Here is a 25124-nt window from a genome sequence, read left to right on the forward strand (position 1 = left end):
TAAAACTTCTTTGTGCCACTGAAAAGCAGCACAACTTACAAGGCCAGCCCCAGAGCTGAAATGTGTTTCTCAACGCCCTTGCTAACAGCAGATGCCCCGGCCCTTTCCACTGGCTTATAGGGCAGCTTAGACTCCTGCGTAACCCCATCTCCATTGGTGGGGGGAGTTTAGCAGCCTCCTCAAAAGTTAAAACACAGAACCGCTCTCTCACAGAAATCCCTTAAAGGTCTGCACCCAGAAGAAAGGAAGGCAAGGCCCCAAGCCAACATGATGCACGTACGATCGTGACAGAAGTGTTCCTGAGAGCCCCAGAATAGAAACAGGGAAAGAGAGAGGAAGGGAGTAAATCAAATAGGTAGTCCACTGTGGATGAAACCTCTAAGGTTCACTGGAAGGTGGTAATTTTGTATGAATTTAAACTCAGCTAAAAAATGGATTAATGAAGGTCACAAAACTGATCCCAGCACCAGGGAAGCCTCGGGTAAGTGACCCAGGTCAGACCCGGGGCCCGCAGACTGGTATTCCAGCCTTGGTTCTGACACAGAACAGCCCTGTGGCCACGGGCAGCTTCAGCAGGTTCTCAGGACCTATCTCTGCCCCATGAAGTTTAGGAAGCGGTACCCAGCATGCAGAGTGCAGGGCAAGAGTTACACAACCCTGTCTCAAGCAACAGAGCACACGGGTCTCTAAACTGCAGGCGTGCAGGCTCTCTTCCACCAAGACCGCACACTGGTGTTCCCCAAGTTGCTTTTGGTGGTGTGATCACATGACATGCCCATGTAGAGAATCAAACTCCATCTTCTCTGCTTTGTCCTGCTGCCGGACCACTGCACCCATCACAGGCCACGTCTGGCTTTCTCCTCTCTTCACATTTATGACAACAAATCCCTCCCCCAACGAATGTAAGAGGCAGTCGTCTCTCTGCTGCAAGCATCGAGTTTCCATATAGAGGGAAACCCAGGCTCTGCCACCTGACCAGTTGCTTTAGTCTGAGGACAGCAGCCTTTTCTCCACCTCTGCAGGCATGATGTTGATCACGCAACTCAGGAAATCACGGTTTAGGAGCATAATACTCTGGAGTAACAACTTTTACTCATTAAAAACCCTTCCACACAATCGCTCAGAAACAGCTACCATGAGCGTGTGAGGTGGAAATGCCCCGTGCGTGTTATTGGAAGACCCCTCCCTCTGTGGGTCCCAGCTACTCACCACATGTGCCCGAGACCAGCCGGCCTTCTCCACATCCTTGCCCAGGGCAGCCAGGATGATGCCACTGCTGTTCTCGGTGGCGAACGTGGCTAGCAGGGATGATTCTGGCGACAGAGATTTGGGCGGCACCTCCACGTAGCCACCTCTTGGGAAACTCGCAGTCTGGATGGGCTGGTGACGGAGAGGAGAACAGAACGAGGCTGGCCTGCTGTCACGGGACTGCTGGCCTCCCTTGCTGCTCACCTGCCCACAGGCTGAGAGCTTGCAGCTTTATTGTGTAGCTGAACCACTGGGCGCTTATGGAAACCCACCCAGACCCCCCTGTGACAACACTCGGTCCCCACCTCCAGTGTACAGCCTTTTCTCACTCCGTAGGAATTTCTCAGCAAATCAAAGGTGGACCTGGATATTTCCAGGTTCTTGATACAGCCTACATAGCTTCTGCTGCTGACCCCTTTCCTGCAGGCAAGGACATGCGAATCATTCACATGCTTGGTAGGATAGGCAGCAAATCCCACACGGCCGTGCCATCATTTCGATTCATACCTAAGAGCTGTAGAGTGAGGTATCCCGCCCACGTAAATCACATCTTTCTCCAGCCGGTTGAGATCAGAGGAGGCTCCTGGGGTTTCTCCTTGCTTGGTCTCCTTGTCACTGGTGTCGTATGCATCGAAGACAGCTAGCAGTCCTGGTAGGATGTGGAAAGGAACAGTTAACAAGAATGGAAACCTCTGTCAACATAGTTTGTTTACTTATGGGGACATGCTCTTTTAGATCCTGCAAATTGACTGGCACTTTTTCTTCGCTGTTAGGAGAAGGTCGGCAGGAGCAGAGCACACACTGCTGAACGGTAAGGGTAGATGTGTGAAAGAAAACAGGATCAATCCGATTCTCATCTCCAACCCGACATTTAACGAGAAATAACAAAGCCATAGACAAACGGGATCATAGTGTTCTTCCCCGCAGTAAGTGAATCCCGTTGCTTCTCATTCCACAGACAAAGGCAGCTTTTAATCCAAATATCACTCCCGAATGGAGCTGTGGCCAAGTGGCAAATGGTGAGGGTCATGTACTCTAAAGTCATGAAGCTGCAGCCAGGAAGCTAAAGGAGCACAACAACCGCTCATTTTGGAGTGCTTCTTGTTCTTAGAGAGGCAGCCAACACCACGGACTGGATGTCTAACCTTGAGCACCTACCTTGCTTCCGGTTCCGCTGGAAGGCAATTTTGTACCAGGTTCCATTGTTATAGCGCCTGTCTGTCATAAGAGTGAGGGGTCCTGACCCCAGGTCCACCATCACTTTAACCCTGCCGCGGACCAGCTCAATGGACAGGAAGTCCCTCTGTGAAGGAAAGAAGAGATCTCTGCAGAGACGTCTGAGACTTTTCCCACCCAAGCTGGGGATGGAAGTAGACTGTTAAGGTCAAACTAGGAAAAGTGAGCCTGGCTACATAGCTAGGCTGTTACACGAAAGTAAAAATGCCCCCAGAGTTCTTGTAGAATATTATTGAGAATTAAATGAACTGTATCAATTGTTACCAAAATCCGTATTTTAGTAGGAGAACTGGCCTGTCTTTATGTGCTTTTCATTTACATTGACAAGTGGGCTGCTCTGAAAATGACCAGCCTACAAGATGAGAGCATTCCAGCAGATAAGGTCCAAATGAGCCAACTGTGGTGGAAAGATGGCCTAGTGGTTAAGGATGCTGGCTGTTCTTGCAGAGGATCTGTGTTCAATGCCCGGTACCCACCTGGTGGCTCACAACCATCTGTAACTCTAGTCCCAGGAGAGCCAATCCCTCTTCTGCCCTTAGTGGGCATGCATATGATACACAGACATACAGACATAAAAACTACCCATATACATAAAATAAGGAGACAGCGCCACACAACTTTGTCCCCAAGACATGCCGCGGCTGTTACCATGTTCCTCACAGTGGGTATGACTCCCCAGTGGTAGCCATGGATAGGAGACGATGAGAAGACCAGGTTGCAGATGGGAAGCCCTCACCTGAGGTCGCAGCCAATCACCCACTTCTGTGTTTTACTCCCTCCTGCACGTACGCCCCAGCTCCTGTGGACTTAGGTGGTGGGGTACGTAAGACGACCAGGACTGACTAATGCTACACAGTATGCGGTGGCATCACCCACGCTGGGGTGAGACTTCTCAGCCCTGCAGCCATCTGCGGGACTCATTTTCCTGTTGCTAACTCCTCACTCGCACTGCTATGCTGTCTGGGGACGCTTTCTGGAGTGCATGCACACTTGTTGACCTCTTGTCGGGAGAAGCCCCACAGCAAACATAGGTGCAGACCCAGGGAGGGTCAAGTGCTGCAGGGGAACTTACGGTGCCATTTGAGGCCAGGTAGAAAAGCAGCCCGTTGGGGGAGAAGGTGCTGAAGAGTATCAGTATCTGCGTCACGGTAGTCCGCAGCGTCTTCTCCACAACCGCATACCCACTTCCGTCGAAATGGAAGGAAGAGTCTTCATTCTGGGAGCTGCAAGGTGGAAGTGGCGGAAGTATCACCCAAGGGACAGAGAGACAAAGGAATTCCCTCGTCCTAAGCCATGGTAGAATTTTATCTCCATTACTGTTAGTAAGTATAAGATGTGCGACAAGTTGCACCCTTAATTTGAACTTCTGAAATCTGAAGGGTTCCAAAATCTGAACAGCTCTGAGAACTGACAGACATGGGGAAAGGAGGGAAAAATTATATACCATGAGACTTTGTATAATAAAAAAAAAAGATGGTCCAAAGTACATGTGTATGGCATATATGTAACATGAAGTCTACATCCCTTCAGATCCTACCTCTAAGATACTTCAGTATGTATATGCTCAAATACAAATCTAAAATTCCAAACACTCTCTGTCCCAAGCATGCCAGAAAAAAAAAAAGACACTCCAGCTGTATTTGACAAGGCGCTTTTCGAGCGGGCAAGCCCACGCAGACCAGAGCCCAGCTGCTTTATAAGGTAGAGAGTCAACGTGCAACACGAAGGTTAAATGTGTTCACTAGAACATAACTAAGTTATTTCTACTCATCAAGTGCATGTGTTTGTTCGCTCTAATTCCCTTTGATGTGGCCAGCCTTTCTCACTTCCGGTGCCTCGAGGATATTTTTACATTAGTGTTTATCACTCTGTTGTTTCTTGTATTCTTTAGAGATGGTGTCTGTGTAGCCCTGGCTGTCCTGGAACTCACTATGTAGACCAGGCTGGCCTCGAACTCAGAGACCTGTCTCTATCTCCCAAGTGCTGGGATTAAATGCCTGGGCTTCCATACCAGGCTTCTCGTAGTTAGTATTAGTATGTGAACCAGTAAATAGGCATCAGAAGGAACACATGAGAAATGTCACTGGCACCTTCAGGAATGCTTCCTACGCATTTAAAACACTCATACTTTGAGGTTGGTGTACAGCTTTCAATGAATTATACAAAATGTACTTTTAAGATCAGTGTATTTTCTCCTCCTTCCCCTTATACATTAAAGGCTGATTTGACTCACAACTCATTCACAAAAACAACAACAAAAATCCTCATCTGTAATTAATCACAATGATACTCCTAAAACTTTCCTGGAACACCACAGGGCTCAAGGGAAAACTAAGATGAGGGTAGTTTGGGATATGAATTGGAACTTCCTCAGTGAAAGATTAACAACTAAGCTTCACACATCCAGGCAGGGTGGTGAGTCAACAGTGAAGCAGTTACACAAGTGAGGAGGGAAGGAAGGAAGGAGGGAGGGAAGGAGGGAGGGGAGAGGAGGGGAGGGAAGGGAAGAGGAAGGATGGATGCCATAGCATATATGTAGATGTCAGAGAACAACCCTGAGTCCTCACTATTCTATCACCTGTGGATCTCTGTCTCTTTCTCCCCACCCCCATCTCCTGCACACTGCAGGTTAGCTGGCCTGGGGACTTCCAAGAATTCTCCTGTGTCTGCCTCCTATTTCCCAGAGGTTGTGATGGTATTATATACGTGCCATTACGTTCAATATTTCGTGCATTCTGGTGATTTGGACTCAGGTCCTTGTGCCTATACGGCTAGCACTTTACTTAGCTATATTAGCCCTAGTCACTCTGGTTCTTTCCATCTAGTCTGGCTAAGGACACAGTCTCTAAAGCCAAACTACCAGGATTCAAACCCCAGTTCCCCAAGATACCAGTTATATGGACTCCAAAACATTTCCTAATCTCTGCTTCCTTCATGTATACATGTGCTGCGAGCCAAAGCTATTTACTGAAGCCAAAGTCATTTAGTGGAGCCAATGCCAATCAGTTACCAACAGCTGCACTAGGACCCAAGTCATGGGTGATAGATTTATGTGAGAACATCTTGGAGCATCCTTGAGACATCTTAAGGAAACATTCTTGAGGTATCTTGCAGGTGTGGTATCTCAAACCATAAAACACTTTTGCTATCTTCTGCAGCAGTAAATAAACCTTCCCCCTTTCCTGCCTTCTCCCTATATAGTTGTGTAAATTTTTCAAATAAACGAGGCTTTGATCAGACAAACAGACTTAGCCTCATTCCTTGTGTCTCTTTGTCCTACCTCATTCTTTCCACACCCCTCTCCCCACCTTAGGAACCCGATGAAATCCCGAGGGTTGGGACATACATAGTGGACCCTTCCTACCCATATACATACATATATATTTTTTCCGTATACATCAAAAGCTGATTTGACCCACAACTCATTTACCAAAAAAAAAAACCCCTCATCTGTAATTAATCACAATTATATATATATGTTATTAATCACATATATATGTATATATGTGTGTGTGTGTATATGGATACATAATAAGACTGTTTCCATATGGCTCGGCTAGAACGTGCAGTAATCCACCTGCCTCTATATCCTGAGTGCTAGGATTAAAGGCAATGCCACCATACCTAGCTATATTTGATATTTTAACTTGACATTTATGATCAAGATAGCCCCTCTACCGTTGCTTTTTTTTTTCCCTTTTTAAATAAGGTATACTAATATCCTATCAAGCTAGTGCTGTTTGAAAGCTTGGTTAATATGCTGGTCAACATAGTAATAAGAATGGCCAGCAGATTTTTTTTTCATTCAGTGTCCAGTGAAACATATTTATTAAATCCTAGGTTGTCCGAACCAATCAGTCTACCTGGTCCTACAGCCAGCTGGGTAACCAACCCAGCAGCAGAAGACTAGGTCCTCAGTGGACACAGAGGCCAGCAGCACCCTCAGGCTTCTTCCTCAGCCTTTGCTCACGGGTCTGAGGTGGAAACCTGGTAAGATGACATGTGCCCCAAAGGATGTACTCAAAACGGATGTCCTCACACGGAGGAGAACGAGCATCTGTCATTTAAACTGACCAAAGCAGAGGGGCAGCCCCCAGTGGTCGAGTCGATTTTCCTGTCAGAGTTAACTAAATTGCTGGGGATACCCCTTGCCTAGACACCCGACATAAGAAAAAGGGATGGATCTGAGTTCAGAAGCGCCATGTTTAAAAGCTATACTCATCAACTGTAAAACCTGCGTTTCTCTCCTGGAGGGTCAAGAAAACAACCCTGAGATGTCCGCCTGGAACTCAGTATCACATCATTGCCGGAAGTGTCTCAGAGTTATGCCGCATGTTTTCACACACTGCATCTTTGCATGTTAACCCTGATATCTGGGGGTGGACGGTGAGTAAGGGAAGTCTAGAAGACACCGAATCTCAGGGAAAGAGGAAAACGAGCCAAAGTCACCAAGAAGAACTTGGTAGATACCTGGTCCGGCAGCCAAGAGAGTTGCACTCCAAATCCTTTATGTCAAAGGCTGCAGTCCCCAAGATCCCACCCATAACCTTTTACTCGGGAGAATATAGAGTACAAAGCTCACAGGAAATTCAAATGTGGGCGTGGATTACCTTCCAAAGCAGCCTTTGCACTTTCCCTCTCTTTCGATGTAATTCCACAGGCCGATCGATTTGCCGTTCAAGAAGGCCTCTCCCATGCAGCCCTTAAAATGAGTGACCTTCACAGCGGGGGATTTCTGACGGGAAGGCAAGAGCAAACACATGACGCTCATCCAGTTAGCCTGGAAGCATACAGTCTCTAAAACTGTGCTGAGGGCTCAAATCCAGCAAGGAAAGTTCTAAGAGAACATCCAACGAAATGGCCAGTTTGCAACAACCGGATTTACTTCCAAGCATGTGCAGTTTGCATTGTGTTCTGTTCTTTGACAGGAGAGGGGCATTGAGAAAGAGTCTTGTTATGTACGAGGCCTCACACACTCAGTCATCTCGCTTCAGGCTGGGGAATGCTGGGATGACAGGTGTGCAGGACCAGATCTGGCTCTGGACACTGTCCTAAAGATCAGCTCAGGTGCTGGGGCTTCTGGGGAAGCCTGCTATAGGTGAGCCATCAGACCAGACAAGGGGTCAGTAGTCTAGAGGGAAACAGACCTTCCTTCCTCTCAATCTCCAACCGCTGAACCCAGTCCAACTAGCTGATGTCATAAAACAAAAACAATGCACTCTTGCTAGATACTAATTAGCATAATTACCATTATACTTAGAAGAGAGATAAAGGGACTTTAAAGAAACTGCTATAAACTTATTTAATTTCCTGCTTCCTCACTGGAAAGGATGTCTAAATGGCAGACATGCCCATTGATTTCTCTTGGATTCATCTTTCATGGTTAAAAATGACCGTGTACCCTTGGCAAAGCCAGCTGGGCTCTGCAGACTCACTATTGAAATGAAAACTAACGAAAGCAGAAAATTTCGGCTTGTAGAGGGTATGTTTAACACTGAGCCTATCAGCCAGGGATCCTGTTCGGATGCACTCCGAGAATGTTACCTTTATTTGACCTCCGAGGCCTCCAACAAACATCAGCGTCGAATTGTTTATGTCCAGAACTTTCGCCGACCCCGGAGATCTGCTAGTCTTCACTGGTGGGCTCTCAGCTGAGCTTGCTTCCTTTACGCTCAGCGACCCCATGTTCCCAAACCTTGTGTCAGACAGAGTTGCGGGAGGAAATTTGCACGCCTTCCGCACACAGCCCCGCCTGCCTCGCCAGGCTCACGCCTGTGGCTTCCACCCTCGCCCGTTCAACCTCTGCTTTGCCCCCCAAGTCATGTTAAGTTCTTGAGAAACAGACATATCATCCCATCACTCCCCTGCTAAACTACATCTGAAGAAAAATTACCTCTCTGGTTATGACGCCGTTTTTTAACATCATGCCAATATTTCCAACGTCATCGACAAAACCCCACAATATTACGGCAAAGTAAAAGGAAAGCTCTGCCTGCGACTGCTCAAATAAAGTTACTTCTGTAGAATGGCTTTAATAGGAAGAATGTGACCTTGTTTTTGAATTTTAAGAAAACATATTTTCTGTTTTCATCCCCCTCTTCTGTCCTCTTCTGTTGCTTTTTATAAAATTCTCTTCGGTGGGAGGAGCCATTTTACAAGGCTGGTCATCCTGGACCTGGAGTTTCTGAAAATATTCCTTAAATAATCTCGGGGCTTGGAGAGCACTGTCTGGTCTTGTAGAGGACCTGGGTTGTGTTGCTAGCACCTACTTGGTGGCTCACAACCACCTATAAGCACAGTTCCTGATGACCCAATGCTCTTATCTGGATTTTGAAGGCACTGCATGTCATGGTGTAGACACTTATATGCAGGCAGGCAAATACTTATACATATAAAATAAAAATAAATATTAAAAGTAATCTAAACTATACATTGTTGATCCCTGCTTCTAGAAACAAAGATCATTGGTTCTGCAGTTTTCAAGAACATCATTCCTGTAGTTAATAAAATGCAGTATTTTTTGTTTATAACCGGACTTTCCTAATGGCTCAGAGCCTGCTTATCATGTGTGCTGCGAACATGTTATAAAGTACAGCTGAAAGAAGGAAGATGCTGGAGGAAGTCTCTGTTACCTTGTTATGTAGATGCTATGCCATCTGTTGTCATTGATGGAGACATCTGGGAATTCCAACCTTGCAGACCCGGAGCCCAGGTCCCAGAGAAAGGCCACCTTCCCCCGCCGTGTCTCCACTGCGAGAAAATCAGACTGGGGACAGGAAAGGTTGCGGGGGGGAGGAATGGGTTACATATTTCTATTTACACGAGCCAAAAAAGCAAGTGAGCTTCTCGTCTCCTCAGAAGACATCTGTGATAATAGGTATGCTTCTTAATATCTCTTCCCTCACATTCCCAAAGGCTTGCACCCCTTCCGAATACAGCCGAAGGGTGGTGGTTTTATCTAGGAAGCTTGTTGTCTGGGGACCACAGGCAGTGCTTGTCAGGAAGAACCTGCCTGATGCCTGGCTGAGAATCATCCAGAGTCCACAGAGGCACGATGGACCCAAGGTATACCAATAAGATGGCAGATGGGGCCACTGACCAGAAATGTCACTTTTCTTCTTGTGGTGTTCACTCTGTCTGTGTTCATGTCTGTGTGTGTGTGTGTATAAATTCAAATGTATGCATTAGCATGACATATTCATTGAAAACAGGGCCTCTCACTGACCTGGAACTCACAGAATTAGGCTAGGCTGGCCAGGGAACCCCAGGGATCTGCCTACGTCTACCTGTCCAGTTCGGGAAGCACAACTGCAGGCCATAGTGCCCAGGTTTTGTTTGCCTACATCCTGGGAATTGAGCTCAGACTCTCAGGATAATGGGCAAATGGTTTAACCTCTCACCTGTCTGTCCAAACCTCAGGCAGTTACTTCAGTATTTATTTGACATTCGATGCTACAACTGTAGCAAAGGTTATCCCTGGTAGAACTTAGTGACTTCAGGACAGTCTTGCTTTGTGTTTTCATCCGCAGGGTGTCCGCTGAGGAAATAGCCGGATCCCCAAGCACCCGGGGTCACTCACTTACGCTGGTGCTGCTGCCGAGGTAGAAGAGGAGGTTGTCCGGCTCCTGCGTCTTCACATTGAGCGTCAAGGTGTTATAGTTGGTAGAAGAAATCTGAGGTTGGTAGGCGCGGACACAGTCTCTGTCTGCAGACACGGCGACTTTGATCTGACAGGAAGAGGAAGTATCTCAAGCCTGAGGGGCAGCTGAGAAGTTTGTTCTGTGCATGATGCATAATGCCCTGGGTTTCCCAAAGCGAGGCAGCAGGCCATGATGCCGCAAGTTCCTTTACTTGGTGAACTGTTTAGATACTGGATGGCCATGTAAATTAGGCTATGTTTTATCTGCCTTTTCAGAGACAGTGCTGCTTTGTGAAGAACAGCAAGTCCTCTGAACAGCTGAGCAATCTCCCCAGCCCTTTAGTTTTCAGCAGGCTCTTCTACAGAGAAGACTGCCTCAACCACCTAAGGTTGAAATGCCTTGTTACTGCGAGGAGGCTTAGGGACCCACAGGGAGCATTTCACAAGCACTGGTTAAATAAATGCAGGGGTAATATATTCATTATATCACCCAGTAAACAGTTATGGAGCGATTTTTGCTTACTACGTATTTCCCTGCTTCATAATTATCTGGGTGCAGATTTTTCTATTAATTTCATCTCTTCTAAGACTGCATTAGCCGTGGTATTTAGAACTAAAATGCCAGTGTACATTTACCTGGGCTGTCTATGAAACAGAGGGAAGCCAGAGCCTAGGTGAGCCTTCTAGACAGGAAGACTTCTGGAGAGCCCAGAGTGCCTTTGCCTGGCCTAAAAGGCTTCGGAAGACTATCAGGGGCCACACTCTTTCCATGGCCTCACACTGTGACAACCTTACACCCGCCTGGAAGTTTTACTATGTGCCTGAATTGAGTGAATTGATCCATGGTTAGTTACTGAAAAATTCCCCCACTTTGACCTCTCTGGTACCTCCTACACTTAGGAAGTAGACTTGTCCAGCATCTGTATGGATACAAATTGTTTCCTCAGAGTCCTGGAGGACAAGGCCCAACCTACTCAGTCTGGAGATTGCCCCCATTAAAGGTTAATTAGTAAAACGAAGAAACAACAGCAGAAGTAACCTCCAGGCTTAATGTCTTCATAGCACAAAGGCTAAGTTATGGAGTCTGGCAATATTTATAAATTCCCATAAAGGAGAGTTTTTTTTTTTCTAAGAATCTTTGAAATGGCCTAAATAAGAGCAGGGATCAAAGAAAACCAGTTTAACTTCCCTGAGATGAGCCTATGAGGACGTGGGGTTATTGAGATTCTGTAGAAGTTTTAGGGTAGTTGCACTGTCCTAGCATCAGGGTCACTGACTCCTCCAGGACTTGTGGGCAGGTTTTCAGAGCTGTGGTGTCATGAGTCCTCAGCCCAACTCACCGAAGCGGCTTGTTTCCGGGCCCGGCTGATCAGCAGTTTGATCTCAGACAGGTTTCTGCTCAGGTTTTCTTCCAGCGTTCTCAAAGGCTTCAATCGATCAAATAGAAGGTTGGCTTGCATCTCCATGTCTTTCATTTTCCTTCCAGCCAACAGGGCTAACAAGGACAAGGAGGCAAGGTTTGGCGAGAGTTAGGCAGGAGGAAAAGAGGGGAAAGGAAGTGTCCACTCTTAAGACATGGGATAAGGCAAAACCGAGTGAGGAAACCCTGAGTATATGAAGAATGCAGAGACAGCTTGCATTCCCTGGGGCCTCCCTCCTTCACCAAGGTGAATCTACAGGCTAGCACATTTTAATGCTGCACCGAGGGCTCCAGCCGTCTCCCAACCAGCAAGCAGCAGGATTTCAAAAGCGGGAGGAGGACCAGCGACGTACTGGCCACTGTGGAGTTGTGCAGAAGGTGTTTCGTCTCCTGAGCTGTGGCGTTCACTCTGGATAGGCCCTCGGATGTATTGAGGACCTTCAGGCTCCAACCTAGGACATTCTCCAGGGTCCTCGCCGCGCTCTCGTTGGCTGCTGCGGCCAGCTCTCTGGCTTTCCTCCCCTTCTCTCTCATACCTAAAATAAAGGCGTGAACAAGCACGTGCCCTGCTGAAGACAGGGAGGAAAGTCTAAAGCAGCAAGAGCCATTTTGCACAGGAGCGGTTTCTTGAACACAACGCCAGGCTTCTTGGTTTTTCACGTCAAAGAAGTTTGCGTGTCATATGTTTGACTGCCCCATTAAAGAACCGATGGTTTGAATGTTTAATTCTCTGGAACGTGTTTCCAATTACACAGGGTGACTACAAAATCAGTGGCTAGCGGCCATGCCCTTAGCATGTTCTGAAGGTGATAAACTGAAATTTACATTTGTATGCGTGTGTGCGTGTTCATGTAGTATGGTATACATACAGAGGCCAGAGGACAACTTGTGCAAAGAAGTTTCTCCCTTTGACTGTGTGGGTCCAGAAATGGCACTCAGCTCTCTATAAATCCCATTAAATCATCTCCAAACTTCTCTACCTAGCCCCCATCTGTAAGCCTGCCTCAGCTTCACCCTCACATCATTTTATTTCTGGATAAGAAGGCTCTGGAACTTAAGCCTCTCGTCAAGAGGGAAGCAGCGGTGGCTGGACAAAGTGGTTAGTCAGAACATGGACTGGCTGCTACAAGGGACAGCAGCTCAAAAAGGACATGGCCACAAAGGGAAAAAGGAGTCCGCATTCAAGAACACCTGGCTGAGGATGTCTTCATGGTGCTGTTGAGATCTGAGAATGTTTCAGCACACAAAGCAAAATATTCCTTCTGAAAGAAGCCATGTAAATGTATATATAGCATGCAAGCCAGGCATGGCAGCACATGTCCGTAATTCCAGTGCTGGGAAGCAGGCGCAAGACAATCAAGAGGATGAGGCCATCCTGAGCTACATGGTAAGACCCCCCAGGAAATAATCACGCATGTGGGGCCAGCCTGGGCTACTTATAAGACCCCAGGAAATGAAGAAAATTCTCATGTAGTTCTTGCCTCCTCTCTCAACTTGTTTATAGATTTGAAAAGGCCCAAATTAAAAAAAAAAAAGTTTAAGTGTTTTATTAAGATAGATGAAGGATGATTTTCCTTAGGTGGTGAACAGAAAGGAAAAAGAAAAGTCCAGGTAAGAAATGTACCAGGTGAGCCTCAGAAATCAACAGCGGGAATCTAGACTCATGCTTCATGATCTTCACCTGTAAACCGCATCCCTGGGCAAGCTGAAGCTTAATCAATCCTGCTCTGGTTTCAGAGCCACAGTTCCTAAAGAGACATCAGGCAGGGATTTCCTCGAGTTCTGTGAAATGCCTTCACAAGGAGAAAGTGATCAAAGACAAAGCTCCATTCTGCTTACCTCCAGGACTTTCCCGAAGGATGAGGAGGGAGCTGGCGGTCTGCCTTGTAATGTTATCCACACTCTCTTGAAACTGACCCATCAAATTTTTCAACTCATCCAGCTTCAATGAAATACCTGTGTGAAGGGGAAAGAAAGGGTTCTCTTTCAGTTAGGCTGTGAAAACACTGTCTAGGCAACAGCGTTACCATTCTCATCCACACGATATATAGCTTCCTGTTGAGAGCTTCCAATATTGAGAGTTTTCCCAGCAATTCTTAGCACTATTCATTACAGACACAGGGGAAGGGTTTTGGTTGTTTGAGCGCTATGTCCATTGTGCTATTGCCTTTCTCACTCTTACTTGTTCTTAAATGTCACGCCTACATTTATGGAGGCATAAAGGTGAAGAAATGTTTAAACCCTCTCTTCTGTCAGACTGTGATTTCTACCCCTGCTGGAACTTGGCATATCCTGTTGGTGCGCCTCCCTCTTCATGGCGCCTCAGCCCATCACTGTGGTCAATCAGCAGTTTTCCGTTCTCTTCACCTACGGAATCTATCTGGACTCATCTCAACTTTCTTTAATCTACACTGTTGGATCAAAGCCTTTACAGTTTCTGTTCATAATATGAATCCACATTTAGCATTTTGAGCATGATTAAAACATGGAATTTTAATTGCCAAGAAGTTCCCAGTGCAGTGGCCTAGAAGGTCCTTTACCTACATGTACAAACTCAAGCCCAAAGCATTTATTACTATGTTAGTGACCAAGAATTGTGACGATCTAACATTTGGATGACGAGGGAGGTTCTAAATAGTCTCATTCACAGAGAAACAAACAATAAATGCCTTGGCCCCAACCCTTGGTTCAGACAGCTATGGGAAAGTCCAGCCCTTGGCTCATGGAGGTACTGAGGGTCCACTGATACCTTTACCAATGGCCTGCCTTAATGTGAGAAGCATACTGTTCATTAAGAAAAATCCCAGGCCTGCATATTTTGATTTTCAGAATATCTTCTTGCTGTTTTATGTTTTGCTTATTGGACAGCTCTTGCATGTCCCAGGCAATTGCTTGCTGGGACTCTTGAGCTGCACGGGTGTTTATTGAAAAGGATTTATTATTAATGATTTAATCCAGCAACATTTCAGTGAGGGCCTACCGTAGTTCCAGCCAGATGAAAAATGCAAAGACAACATTAGATATAACTGAGTTCTTCAAGGAAATGAGAAGTTTGAGGAAAAAAAAAAAAAAAAAGAGGTAATCCTATACACACCAGGAAGGATGACAGCAATGACAATCCAAGTAAACCCTGGAAATGGGTCATAAGGAAGGCTTAACTACAGAGAGGCATGCACATTCAAGTACGACACTGGAGGAAAATTCAGAGTCACGTGGTGCTCAGATGAGACGAACTCACAGTGTTAAGGAGAGAAAGATCAGGAAGCTTCAGTTTGCCCAGGGAAAAGCGTTCTCTGAGGACACTTCCGACACATGGCCACCCATCCTGCTCACCCACAGGCAAACTGACCTTGCTGCCTCCTCCTGGCATTGGCACTTTCTTTTAGAAATCTGGACGTGCGCTGCAGGACTGCTTCCCCCTGAGAAACCAGGGACTCGGAGGTCTGGAAAACAGAACAATTCCTGCATGGTATCCGCCCTGAGAGGGCAGCCCCATCAGAAAGCACCAGCCGGCTTCCAAATAAGAAAGTCGACCTCAGAGCTCTCAGGTGAAATTCAGTGCCTGAGAGTAAGAACACAGAGGCAGTTTTAAGTCCATGAAAAAGGCAACCAGCCATTATAAAGCCATGAGTAAAAAAGAAATGTCTAGTGGCTATCAGGATAGCATCAGCAACTTCATCAGAAGGAACTGAGATTTCCCCTTGTCTTTAATTGTAGTCATTAGTCTTCACAAAGAAGCAAAAACGACTGAAAATGGAATGGGATGGTGCAATGCATTTCCAGCTACCCAAAAGTCTGGGGAAGGGGGCTCACTTGAATTCAAGTGAGGAGTTCAAAGCCAGGCCGCGTAACATAGTGAGACACTCTGTTCTCTCAGACAGATTTCACCAGAAAAGAATGTGGATAAACATACATTCGAGTCACTGAGTGTATGTGCAAAAGCCTTCTAGAACCGTGGCTCCTGACCTTCCTAATGCTGTGATCCTTAAATACGGCTCCTCATGCTGTGGAGTTCCCCCAACCACAAAATTACATTTATTGCTACTTCATGACTGTAATTTTGCTACTGTTACGGATGATAATGTAGATACATCTGTTTTCCGATGGTCTTGGGGGACCCCCTGTGAAAGAGCCATTTGAACCTCGAGACTCATTCAAACAGGTTGAGAGCTGCTGCTCTGGAAGACCCGCCCACGTGTGCGGAAAAGGAAGCTCTGGAGAGTCCTCACCAAGCTTGTCCTAGCCGCTGTCTGCTGAGCGGCGGTGGCCAGTCTCTCTGCTTCTCCCATCAGCATCTGGATGTTGGCGTGGACGTGTGCTGCGCTGGTGGCGTTCAGGGACACGTTTCGAACATTTTCAAGGTCTCTATCGAATCAACATTATTTCGGGATGTTATTGTAAAACAACAACAGCAGCAAAATTAGTGGAGTCACTCGTGAGTACAGTAGGTGCCTACTGCAGTTGAAAGCCTGAGAGTTTCTTTCTTCTCAGAAAAGAAGCCTGGAGGAGCAAGCAACGGCTTCTGCTGTACACACAGAGGTCATATCTGAGAAGTCGCCTGTCATGGCAGAACTGCCTGTAATTAACACTGAGGCTCAGGACGGTCATCTCCCTTAGAGAGCCATGCCATCAATTCCCACCACCCATACCCCACTTTCCTCGACCCATGTTTAAGCACCCCGCTTGTGTCGGGGTGCCCTTGCATTTGTGCATTGGTTACAATCTCTCCTGCAACCCATTTGTTAATTTTCCAAACGCTTTCTGACCACAGGCAGGGGTGCTGGGACGGTCCCTAAAGGGCCTACCCCAATCTGATGAGGTTCACCCAGCTTTCCGCAGTAGAATCAGAAAATAGCTCAATCAGTTGCACTTCATTCTAGCGAGCAGGCGAACACTTTATGAATGTGCCATCTGGCAGGGGAGCCATTTCACTAGCTCTGCATGGACAAGGCAGTGTGACAATCGACACGTCTGCCTGCTGAGGGAATCACCTCATTATCTCCCCAACTTGACCGAATTGGCCAGTTCCCACACCAGACATCAGCAGTGATTGTCTGTTGCTATCTGACTGGGAAATTCAATGATTTATAAATTTTAAAAAGTGTTATTTAATGTTGACTATCACACTCAACTTGCTTTCACTACTCTTAACACTAAATGATAAAGATTTTAGTCTAGCTGCAGCGAATATAGATGGAGCCCAAATATCTTCTCTTTTAGGGATGATGGAAGACAATACAGAGCAGCTGAGGCTCGGGCTCCACCTTCTGTTACTGGTTGCCATGGTATTCATAGCACTCCTTCAGTTTAGCACCTAACTACGTGATAGTCTATCGAGTTATTTTTAATTGCTTTTGTCATCTAACCTACCCATTCATGATACTATTTCTGAATGGAGAGTATTTTTTTCCATTCACAAATGTTCCCTCCACACTTGGGACTTTTTGCATCCGTTACCCTTTAAAAAAAATTCACCAGTTAATCAACATCCCGTGAATAGCTAGGGATGCTAGCCTAGACTAGGAGGCTGAGTTAGGAGGACCACAAATTCAAAGCTAGCCTGGGCTAAGCAGTGAGTTCAAGGCCAGCCTAGGCAACTTAGTGAGAACTTGTTGCAAGATAAAAAGTAAGAAGAGGGGACTGTGGATATAGCTCAGTGTTTTACGCACACACACACACACACACACACGGATTATAAAAAAATAAGCGGGAAGACATAAAGACTAGTTTGGATATTTGCCGCAATATAAGGATCAACAAAGATTCTTAAAAGAATTTGTAAATTCTAAGCCACTATCCAGAGCGCCTAAGTCACCATCTTGGGAAAGAACAAGGTACAAGACACCAGGTACTTGATGAGGTGCCCTGGGCTAAGTCCAAGGCCCACCAAGTCTGTGAGCCACACTGGCCTAGAGTCACTCTTTAGAACAGGTTGGGGACAGGTCTCACCAACAACTGAACAATTGGAAGGATTCATTAAAGTAAGTCTGTGGCAGCGGCTGGAGGGGCGGCTTAGCCAACCACTGAGAGACGAGCTCAGGGGCACTCATGTTAGGCAGCTCACAACAGCCTGGAACTTGAGCTCCTTAGGATTTGATGCCTTCATCTAGCCTCTGTCGGCCCCAAACACATAGACACACACCCCAGCACACACACACACACACACACACACACACACACACACACAAACACACCCCATCACATACTGTGAAATACACACATACGCCCAAACCAGCGCACACTGTGACACACATACACACACATGCACATACCTACACACTGTGCACTCCCCCCACTCATTTGAAAACAAAAAACTCTATCACAAGCACAGACCACCAGGCAGCAGACAATGGTTGGATGTGATGCCCTTCAGCACTAGCAAAAGAGACTTCAGCAGCAGGTAGAGTGTGGGCAGTCCTTGAACCATGGGCTCCAAGAACACATGATGTACAGAGAACTCGGTATCCTTGTGCAACCTGCGTGCAAAGCGCTTGAGCACCGTAGGCTCTTACAAAGCCTTGCTAGCCTGGCGTGGTTGCATCTCCTCACCATGCATGCGTGCCTATGGCAGAGTGAGCCGGCAGGCCCAGGAGGGAATAAAGGGCACTGGGGAGACAGCTCAGCCGCATGAAGAGCTTGCTTTGAAAGCATGAGGACCCTACTTCCACCCACCAAAGCCCAGCATGGTGGCTTAAAACCCTAGCGCTGGGGGCCTGACACAGACAGGGCTCACTAGCCAGCCAGCCCTGCCCACACGGTGAGCTCCGGGTCAGCAAGAGACTGAAAATGTGTGCACAGCACCTGAGGAGTGATGGCAAAGGCTGTCCGGTGGCTATCACGCGCATATCCTCCTAAACACTCGCACATTTGCATATGTATGCATACTCAGGCATAGGCTCGCTCAGGGGTGTGCACCTCAAGCAGGGCATAAAGGCAATGATTCCACACTGTAACCAAAATGGGTACCCTCCCCCTGATCAGCGGGCGAGGCCGGTGGCTTTCTGGCTTATGACAACTGAGCAGCCTCACCCGTGCAAAAGTCCTGCCAGGCCCTGCAGCTCAGAGGCGTGGCGCTCGGCTGTGTGGACGAGGTCGCGGGCTCTCCGTTTGGACATCTGCATGACCAGGTTGTCCACGTGGCTCCTGAGTTTAGTGCTCCACAGGAGGAGCGCATCTCGGTGATGCTCCAGCTGCTGCATGGAGAAACTGAGGCATAAGCGTGCGCACCCTCTTTGGCTAGCAACACACGTGCACGAATAAGTGAGGCACGTGGCCGCTCTGGAAACTGAGGCAAGGCCGTCCAGGTTGTTACTTACTGTTAGGTTGTCTTGTGCAGTAGCCACGTGGGTCCTGGCAGCATCTACCCATTCTCTCCCTTTGGCAATGAGCCTGGAGGTCAAATTTTGCTCACCTTGAACATGCAGCTTTTTCTCCTGTGGCAAAAATCACCAATGAAGGACATACCATGAAAGCACGTTAGCTTCTGACTTTGGCACTGAGTGTCACCTGCCGAAACCAGTAGCCAGGCTCACTCTGTTGGTCACTAGTTAGTGCCATTTACAAACAGGCCTGTGCAGTTACATGCCTAATGGAGAAGAAGGGAGATGAGGAGACTCACTCTGAATTCTTTCAGGTTGGCCTTGGCAAGGAGCAGCAGGAGGCTGCTCTCCTGGCTCTTAGCATCCACTTCCTTCAGGAGCTCCTCTGCAGCCTGCAGCTCATCACTGCGATTTGAAAGGAGGCTGCTGGCCTCTTGCAGCAGTGCCTTCAAACTCTCCTGAGGCCTCTGGAGCTTTCTCTGAACTCGTGACAGTAAGTCTTTAGCGGCCCTGATAAACAGAAATGGTTCACTTAGGGAATAAATAAAAACAAAGCTTGGATCTTGAAACGCTAATGAGATTTTCCCCCCCACATTTGTAGTCTCTTCTTGGAGCGTAAATGACCTACAGTGACTTACACTTTATTTTTGAGACAGGTCTTGGCTATGCTTCTTAGGCTGGTTTTCAGCTCACAAAAATTCCCCTGCCTCAGCCTCCCCTGTTGCTAGGATTATGAGTGTGAATCACCATGCTCGGCATGGATCCTGACTGCTTAAGACAGAATGCAATGTTTCCTTCTTTTTCTGGTGTGTGCGTGTGCCTGTGGGTAACTGGGGAAGGGAAGTATGGCTGCCATAGCAAACAGGTGGTGCTGAGCGAGTCCTTACTCTGCAACTGGAGACCAGCTTTCCTTGTTGTTCACGTACCAGGCAAGGGGGCCTGCAAGCCACCAGGGGATTCTCTTGTCTCCACCTCCCATCTCACCCTAGGAGCCCTGAGACTTAGGCCCACACTACTACCTGGCTTTTTTGGGTTCTTGTAGATTCAAACATAGGTCCTCATGCTTACACAGTGTGCTGGCTAGTTTTATGTCAACTGGACACAGGCTAGTCATCTGAGAGGAGGGAGCCTCCATTAAGAAAATGCCTCTACAAGATTATGCTATAGGCAAGCCTGTAGGTTATTTTCTCAATTAGTGAATCATGAGGAGGGACCAGACCTTTGTGGGTGGGGCCATCCCTGGGCTGGTGGTCCTGGGTTCTATAAGAAAGCAGGCTGAGCAAGCCATGAGGAACAGGCAGTAAGCAGAAACCCTGCTTGGCCTCTGCATCAGCTTCTGCCTCCAGGTTCCTGCCCTACTTGAGTCCCTGTCCTGACTTTCTTCAGTGATGGACAGTGATGCAGAAGCAGAAACCAACTAAACCCTTTCCTTCCCAGGTTGCTTCTGGTCACAGTGTTTCATCACAGCAATGGTAATCCTGACCAGGACATAACTGGCATTTTTACTGTTCTCGACTGGGAACAGTATTTCCAAGACAGCTATGGTTAGTGCAGGATTGACTGTTTGCCGGGTTAAAACTGTCTTTATTCACAAACTTCCTAACACATTTTTTTTTTTTTGCCATGAAATTAAAATAAATGGCCTCAGTGAAGCTGGACTTGGAAAACTGGGACTGTATGCCGTGCTAATGTTGGCATCCAAAATCTTTCACTGGGCAAGGAACTGAAAGAAGGAGACAACTTGTTTCTAGGGTGGAAAAAGTTTTTTGATGCCAATTAAACAGTTTTTATGAAAGCTTTGAAGTTCAAATTGCTTAAAAGATACAATGTGCACCATTAATAAACACAAGCTTTAGGAAATCAATATTATTATTATATATTCATTGTTTTTGAGATAGGATCTTACTGTGTTGCCCTTGATGGTGTGAAACTCATTATGTAGACAAGGCTTGACTCAAACTCTATGAGATCCACCTGTCTCTACCTCCCAAGTGCTAAAATTAAGGGCTTGTGTTACTGTGCACGGCAGATTTTCTCTTATCCCTTTCTAAATGTTATCAATGGCTCCAATCCCATGAACTGGATCAACACCACCATGCTCTTAGCTTCTTGCAAAGCCACATAAGTGATTTCACACAGACTACCGTTCCATGCAATCCCATGCGTTACTGAGCAGATTTCACAGAACGGCATGCTGAGGTCTACCCCTCAGTCATCTCATTCCCTGGAGACTCTCACACATGTCAGTGGACTGAGATGGGAAGACCTGTGGTAAAGACCTGGCCTGTTCCCTGTCATAGAACACATTTCTGTATTGAAGCTATCTCTGATAGCCCTGGGGACACCAGCATAGAAAACACTTCATTATAGTCTGCGGTGGGGAGAGAGGGGTTCACAGGGCAAGCTGGAGTCAGTGGGCGAGGCCATAGGTACTGCCACACTTCTCTAACTGATCAGACAATGGCTGTGCTGGACAATCAAGATGATTTAGGACGAGTACCCGCTTTCCCGAGTGGACTCTGGCATTCAGATGAGCTATATATGTCCTCAGCCCCCCAGCAAAACCGCAGACGCTGGGCTCCCTATGGCTTCCCCAGCCAGAAACATCACCCACAGGGCATCTCCCCTGCTGGGGAAACAGGTGCTGGGGAAGCTCTCATATATTCCTTCCCACGTATCCCTGCAGACCCCTCCCATCCCTTTCCTCATCTGGCTGAACATCCTTAAAGAAACTTGGCCATAAACTCAATTATACTTTAAATACAAATGGGTTGCCATGAGCCCCTGAGGGCGGCGGTGGTCTGACGTAGCATGAAAACGACTGGTGTATGTGCCAACCCACACTCAAGCACCAACCATGAATTTTATAATAATTATAATTGGCAAAATGATGACAAACACTTCCTAAAATATTCCATGACACTGGAAACTAGAAAGTGGAGGGAAGAAGATACATTTCGAACTCCCCTATTATTTGAAATAAAGGTCCCCTTCATCATAGCTTCACTTACAGATAAAAGAGACCAATATAGACTCTGACTGACAACTCTATTCTAAACAAACAGAGAGCTGCAATAATAGGGTAGGCAGTCCCAGAGGACCCAGCCAGAGAGGACGCAGGGTAGACAGAGGGGCTAGCCCTGGCTTCTGTGCTTTGCCTCAAATGTGAACTCAAAAATAAACTTTTCCTAAGTCTACAAGTTCTGGGGGACACAAAGATTCTACCGTTCCTCTAGGTGTCCCCAACTCCTTGTACCATGTATGTACCTGGGGCTCAATCCTTCCTGCTGAGTGAGCAAGGGAAATGGCCATTGTGGGGTGATATGAGAAAGAGGAAAGTTATATAGAGTCAACTAACCCGGGCCCATGGCCATGACCATGGAGACTGAACCACCAACCCAAGAGCATGCCTGGACTGGTGCTAGACACCCTGCTCATATGTAGCACATGCTCAGCTTGGTCTTCATGTGGATCCCCCAACAACTGGAGTGGAGGCCATCTCAGACTGGGAGGCTTCCCTTTGGATCCTGTTCCCGTAACTGGGCTGTCTTGTCTGGGAGAGGATGCGTCTAGGTCTGCAGTGACTTAATGTGCCAGGGTGGGCTGGTACCCATTGGGGACCTTCCCTTCTCTGAGGTGAAAGAGGGGAGAGTGGGGAAAGGGGTTTGATGGGGGGGGATGGAAGTAGAAGAGGAGGGTTGCAATCAGGATGTAAAGCAAATAAATAAATAAATGTTTAAAACAAGATAAAAAGGGGTCCCACAGGATGACCCTAAGTATGTAAAACTGCCCGCCTGGGAATCTGCATCTTTACTAAGCACCTTAATAGCCAAGGACTCTGTCTTATGTGGGGAAGCAGCAGGCAGAGGAACCAACGCTCTGGCTGGCACAGACCTTGTGTCCTTGTTACCTGCTCTAGCATCTTGCTGCCTTCATAGCACTCAGTTCAGTTTTCTTGGGGCCTCTCCTGCCTCTCTGAACCAACATTCCAGTAACCAGGTTGTGAGACCACATTCCAAACCCTACCCAAACTCAAACCTTTCCCTTTGAGTTCTACTTAACTAAATCAACGGGCCACAAAATGTGTTGACCACAAAAGGAGGTGTGAATCTGATGTGCATGTTGCCGGGGAAAGTGTACAGGACTTTACATTAATAATCTTGTGGCACCAATCTGAAAATGAGCAGTAGGCATCCTCAGAGTGCAGCCGGTTTGACTAGAGGACAAGTTCCTACTGATTACTCAGGTGAGAGAAGATCCTGAAGTACAGAAAGGAGAGGCATAACCTGCCTGTAGGAGTTCACACTGCAATCCCAGATTTCAGGATGATGAAGCAGGAAAAAGGTTTAGGCCAACAGAGAAATGTAGTGAGACCCTGCCTCAAAGGAGAAGGACAACAAGGAGAGGAAAAAGGAGGGGGATAAAAAGGAGAGGAAGGAAGAGCAGGAGGGGGAAGAGAAGAAAAAGGAGGAAGGTAGGGAAGGGGAAAAGGAAGGTGGAAGGGGAGGAAGAGGGGGAGAACTTATGCTATATTTAATATTAAAACACATAGAAATGTGAAAAAATAACAGAAAACGCTTGCTGAAGATATCTATCACATTATAATAGTTTACAGTAACAAAATTTACAAACACTTCCAACGTTCCTAGAAAGAACAGAGCTTTAGTGAGTCTCATGTATGTGGTTAAACAAGCCTCATCCTGCCTGACAGAAATACAGTGCCAGCTAATAACTGTTAGAAAACAACAAAACAAAAGGGCCAGGAAGGAACTCGCACGCTCCCTGAGACTATGTACAACCATTTGCTGGGGCCACACACTACAGGGTTCCATGAGGGCTTGCATGACCGAGCTCAGCAATTCTCACACTGTCCATCTGCTGTCTCAGAGCTTACGTTCGGGCATCCTACTTTAATCTCTTCTTGACAAATTACCTTGTACTTGGCCTAAAGTAACAGTTCTCCAGGCTCTTAAGTTTACAGTAGATAAAATTAATCTAGAGTCACAGGAAAGCATAGAACCTCTGAGACAGTCCCAGAGATGAATTGTACTGATTTCACTGATTTGTTCCTGTATTTGGGAGGGGCAGATACCCCTCCTGGTCATCTCCTGGGCAGCTGGGCCCCTCTCCTCTCTTGCAATATTAATTGTCAGTGGTCATTTTCATGACCATTTCCCTCCCCAGCATCGAAACGCCTGGTTCTCACTGGTGGTGTCTGAACAGCGCTCGGGACTTACTCGAGTTCGAGGGTGGCATTTTGATGCAGCTCTGTGAAATTCCTGTCCTTCATGAGTCCCAGCAGAGAGGAGATGTTCTGATGCATGCCCTGAAGAGCAGAAATGGGCGGCTGGAAATCTTCACGCGAGGTCTGATTCAGCGTTGCCACCTTCTCCACGATTTCTGCAGAGAAGATCCATTTCTGAGCAAGCCTCTTCCAGGCAGACTAACGTTAGTAAGCAGAAGAGTGTAGAATGTGGTAACTGCTCTGAATACTTAGACCGGGTTAGCAGTACCTACTTGGCACCACTCTTTCACTGAGCGCTTCTTGTTCTACCCCTTTTCTTACTCATCTCCTGCAAAGTCTTGTTGGCGTGGTGTCCTGGACTTCATAAACCTCACACACATCGTAGTTCACATTGAAGATCATGGATATTTTTCTAGTAGTCAGGAGACTGAAAAAGAGCGTGCTAGAATGCACGCCCCGAGTCCTGTGAGCTCCCTCGTGGGTAAGTGGGCAGGGACATAGCATTTCAACTTTGATGTAATGGGCCGGAGAATGAGGAGCCCAGTGTCAGGCACAGTACAGAAAATAAAGGAGGGAAACTCGTACTGTGCAAGAGAGAACACTCTCAGGCAAGCCCGCGGGCCTGGGCATTTCAGGATCCCTGTGCTTTAGGATGTTCCAGTCCCTCGGTTCTAGAAGCCCAGCCCGGCACTGTTCACACACTTCAGAAGGTCGTCACGACTCTTACTATCAAATAAATACACAGTCCCCAGAAAGGCCGCCCGCGCTACCTTTGACTTTGGTGTGCAGATGCTCAATGAACGTGGCCAGGGCTTGACTCTCATTGCCGGTCCTCTCCACTGCCTTGTTCACCTGCTGACTGCTTGTTAACACCCTAGTGAGCTGACCGGACAGTAAGGACACAGGTTAGCACGTTTCCATGTTACTCAAGTATCTGAACTCCACCTGCTGCCTCCTTAAAGCAGCAAAAGGTAGCTGGAACAGAGAGATAACACACCCTCATGCAAGCCAAGGCTG

At 47.1% G+C, this 25124-nt stretch overlaps 1 protein-coding gene across 1 annotated transcript in view; it reads right to left on the reverse strand.

The window, feature by feature from the left end:
• Window positions 1-25124, reverse strand: part of Lama1 (laminin subunit alpha 1) — a 117224-nt gene that overhangs the window by 10442 nt on the left and 81658 nt on the right. Inside the window, exons 35-53 of the mRNA XM_021643485.2 lie at window positions 24878-24989; window positions 24100-24262; window positions 19162-19372; window positions 18860-18976; window positions 18573-18736; window positions 15773-15908; window positions 14893-14986; window positions 13383-13499; window positions 11897-12079; window positions 11464-11618; window positions 10068-10211; window positions 9117-9250; window positions 8029-8179; window positions 7095-7219; window positions 3557-3707; window positions 2407-2551; window positions 1756-1897; window positions 1554-1668; window positions 1210-1380 (exon numbers count right to left, since the gene is read on the reverse strand). Coding sequence (XP_021499160.1) covers window positions 1210-1380; window positions 1554-1668; window positions 1756-1897; window positions 2407-2551; window positions 3557-3707; window positions 7095-7219; window positions 8029-8179; window positions 9117-9250; window positions 10068-10211; window positions 11464-11618; window positions 11897-12079; window positions 13383-13499; window positions 14893-14986; window positions 15773-15908; window positions 18573-18736; window positions 18860-18976; window positions 19162-19372; window positions 24100-24262; window positions 24878-24989 — 2730 coding nt within the window. The remainder of the gene's footprint in view (window positions 1-1209; window positions 1381-1553; window positions 1669-1755; window positions 1898-2406; window positions 2552-3556; window positions 3708-7094; window positions 7220-8028; window positions 8180-9116; window positions 9251-10067; window positions 10212-11463; window positions 11619-11896; window positions 12080-13382; window positions 13500-14892; window positions 14987-15772; window positions 15909-18572; window positions 18737-18859; window positions 18977-19161; window positions 19373-24099; window positions 24263-24877; window positions 24990-25124) is intronic.

Source organism: Meriones unguiculatus, chromosome 15 (genome assembly GCF_030254825.1).
Source record: "Meriones unguiculatus strain TT.TT164.6M chromosome 15, Bangor_MerUng_6.1, whole genome shotgun sequence".
Lineage (NCBI taxonomy): Eukaryota > Metazoa > Chordata > Mammalia > Rodentia > Muridae > Meriones > Meriones unguiculatus.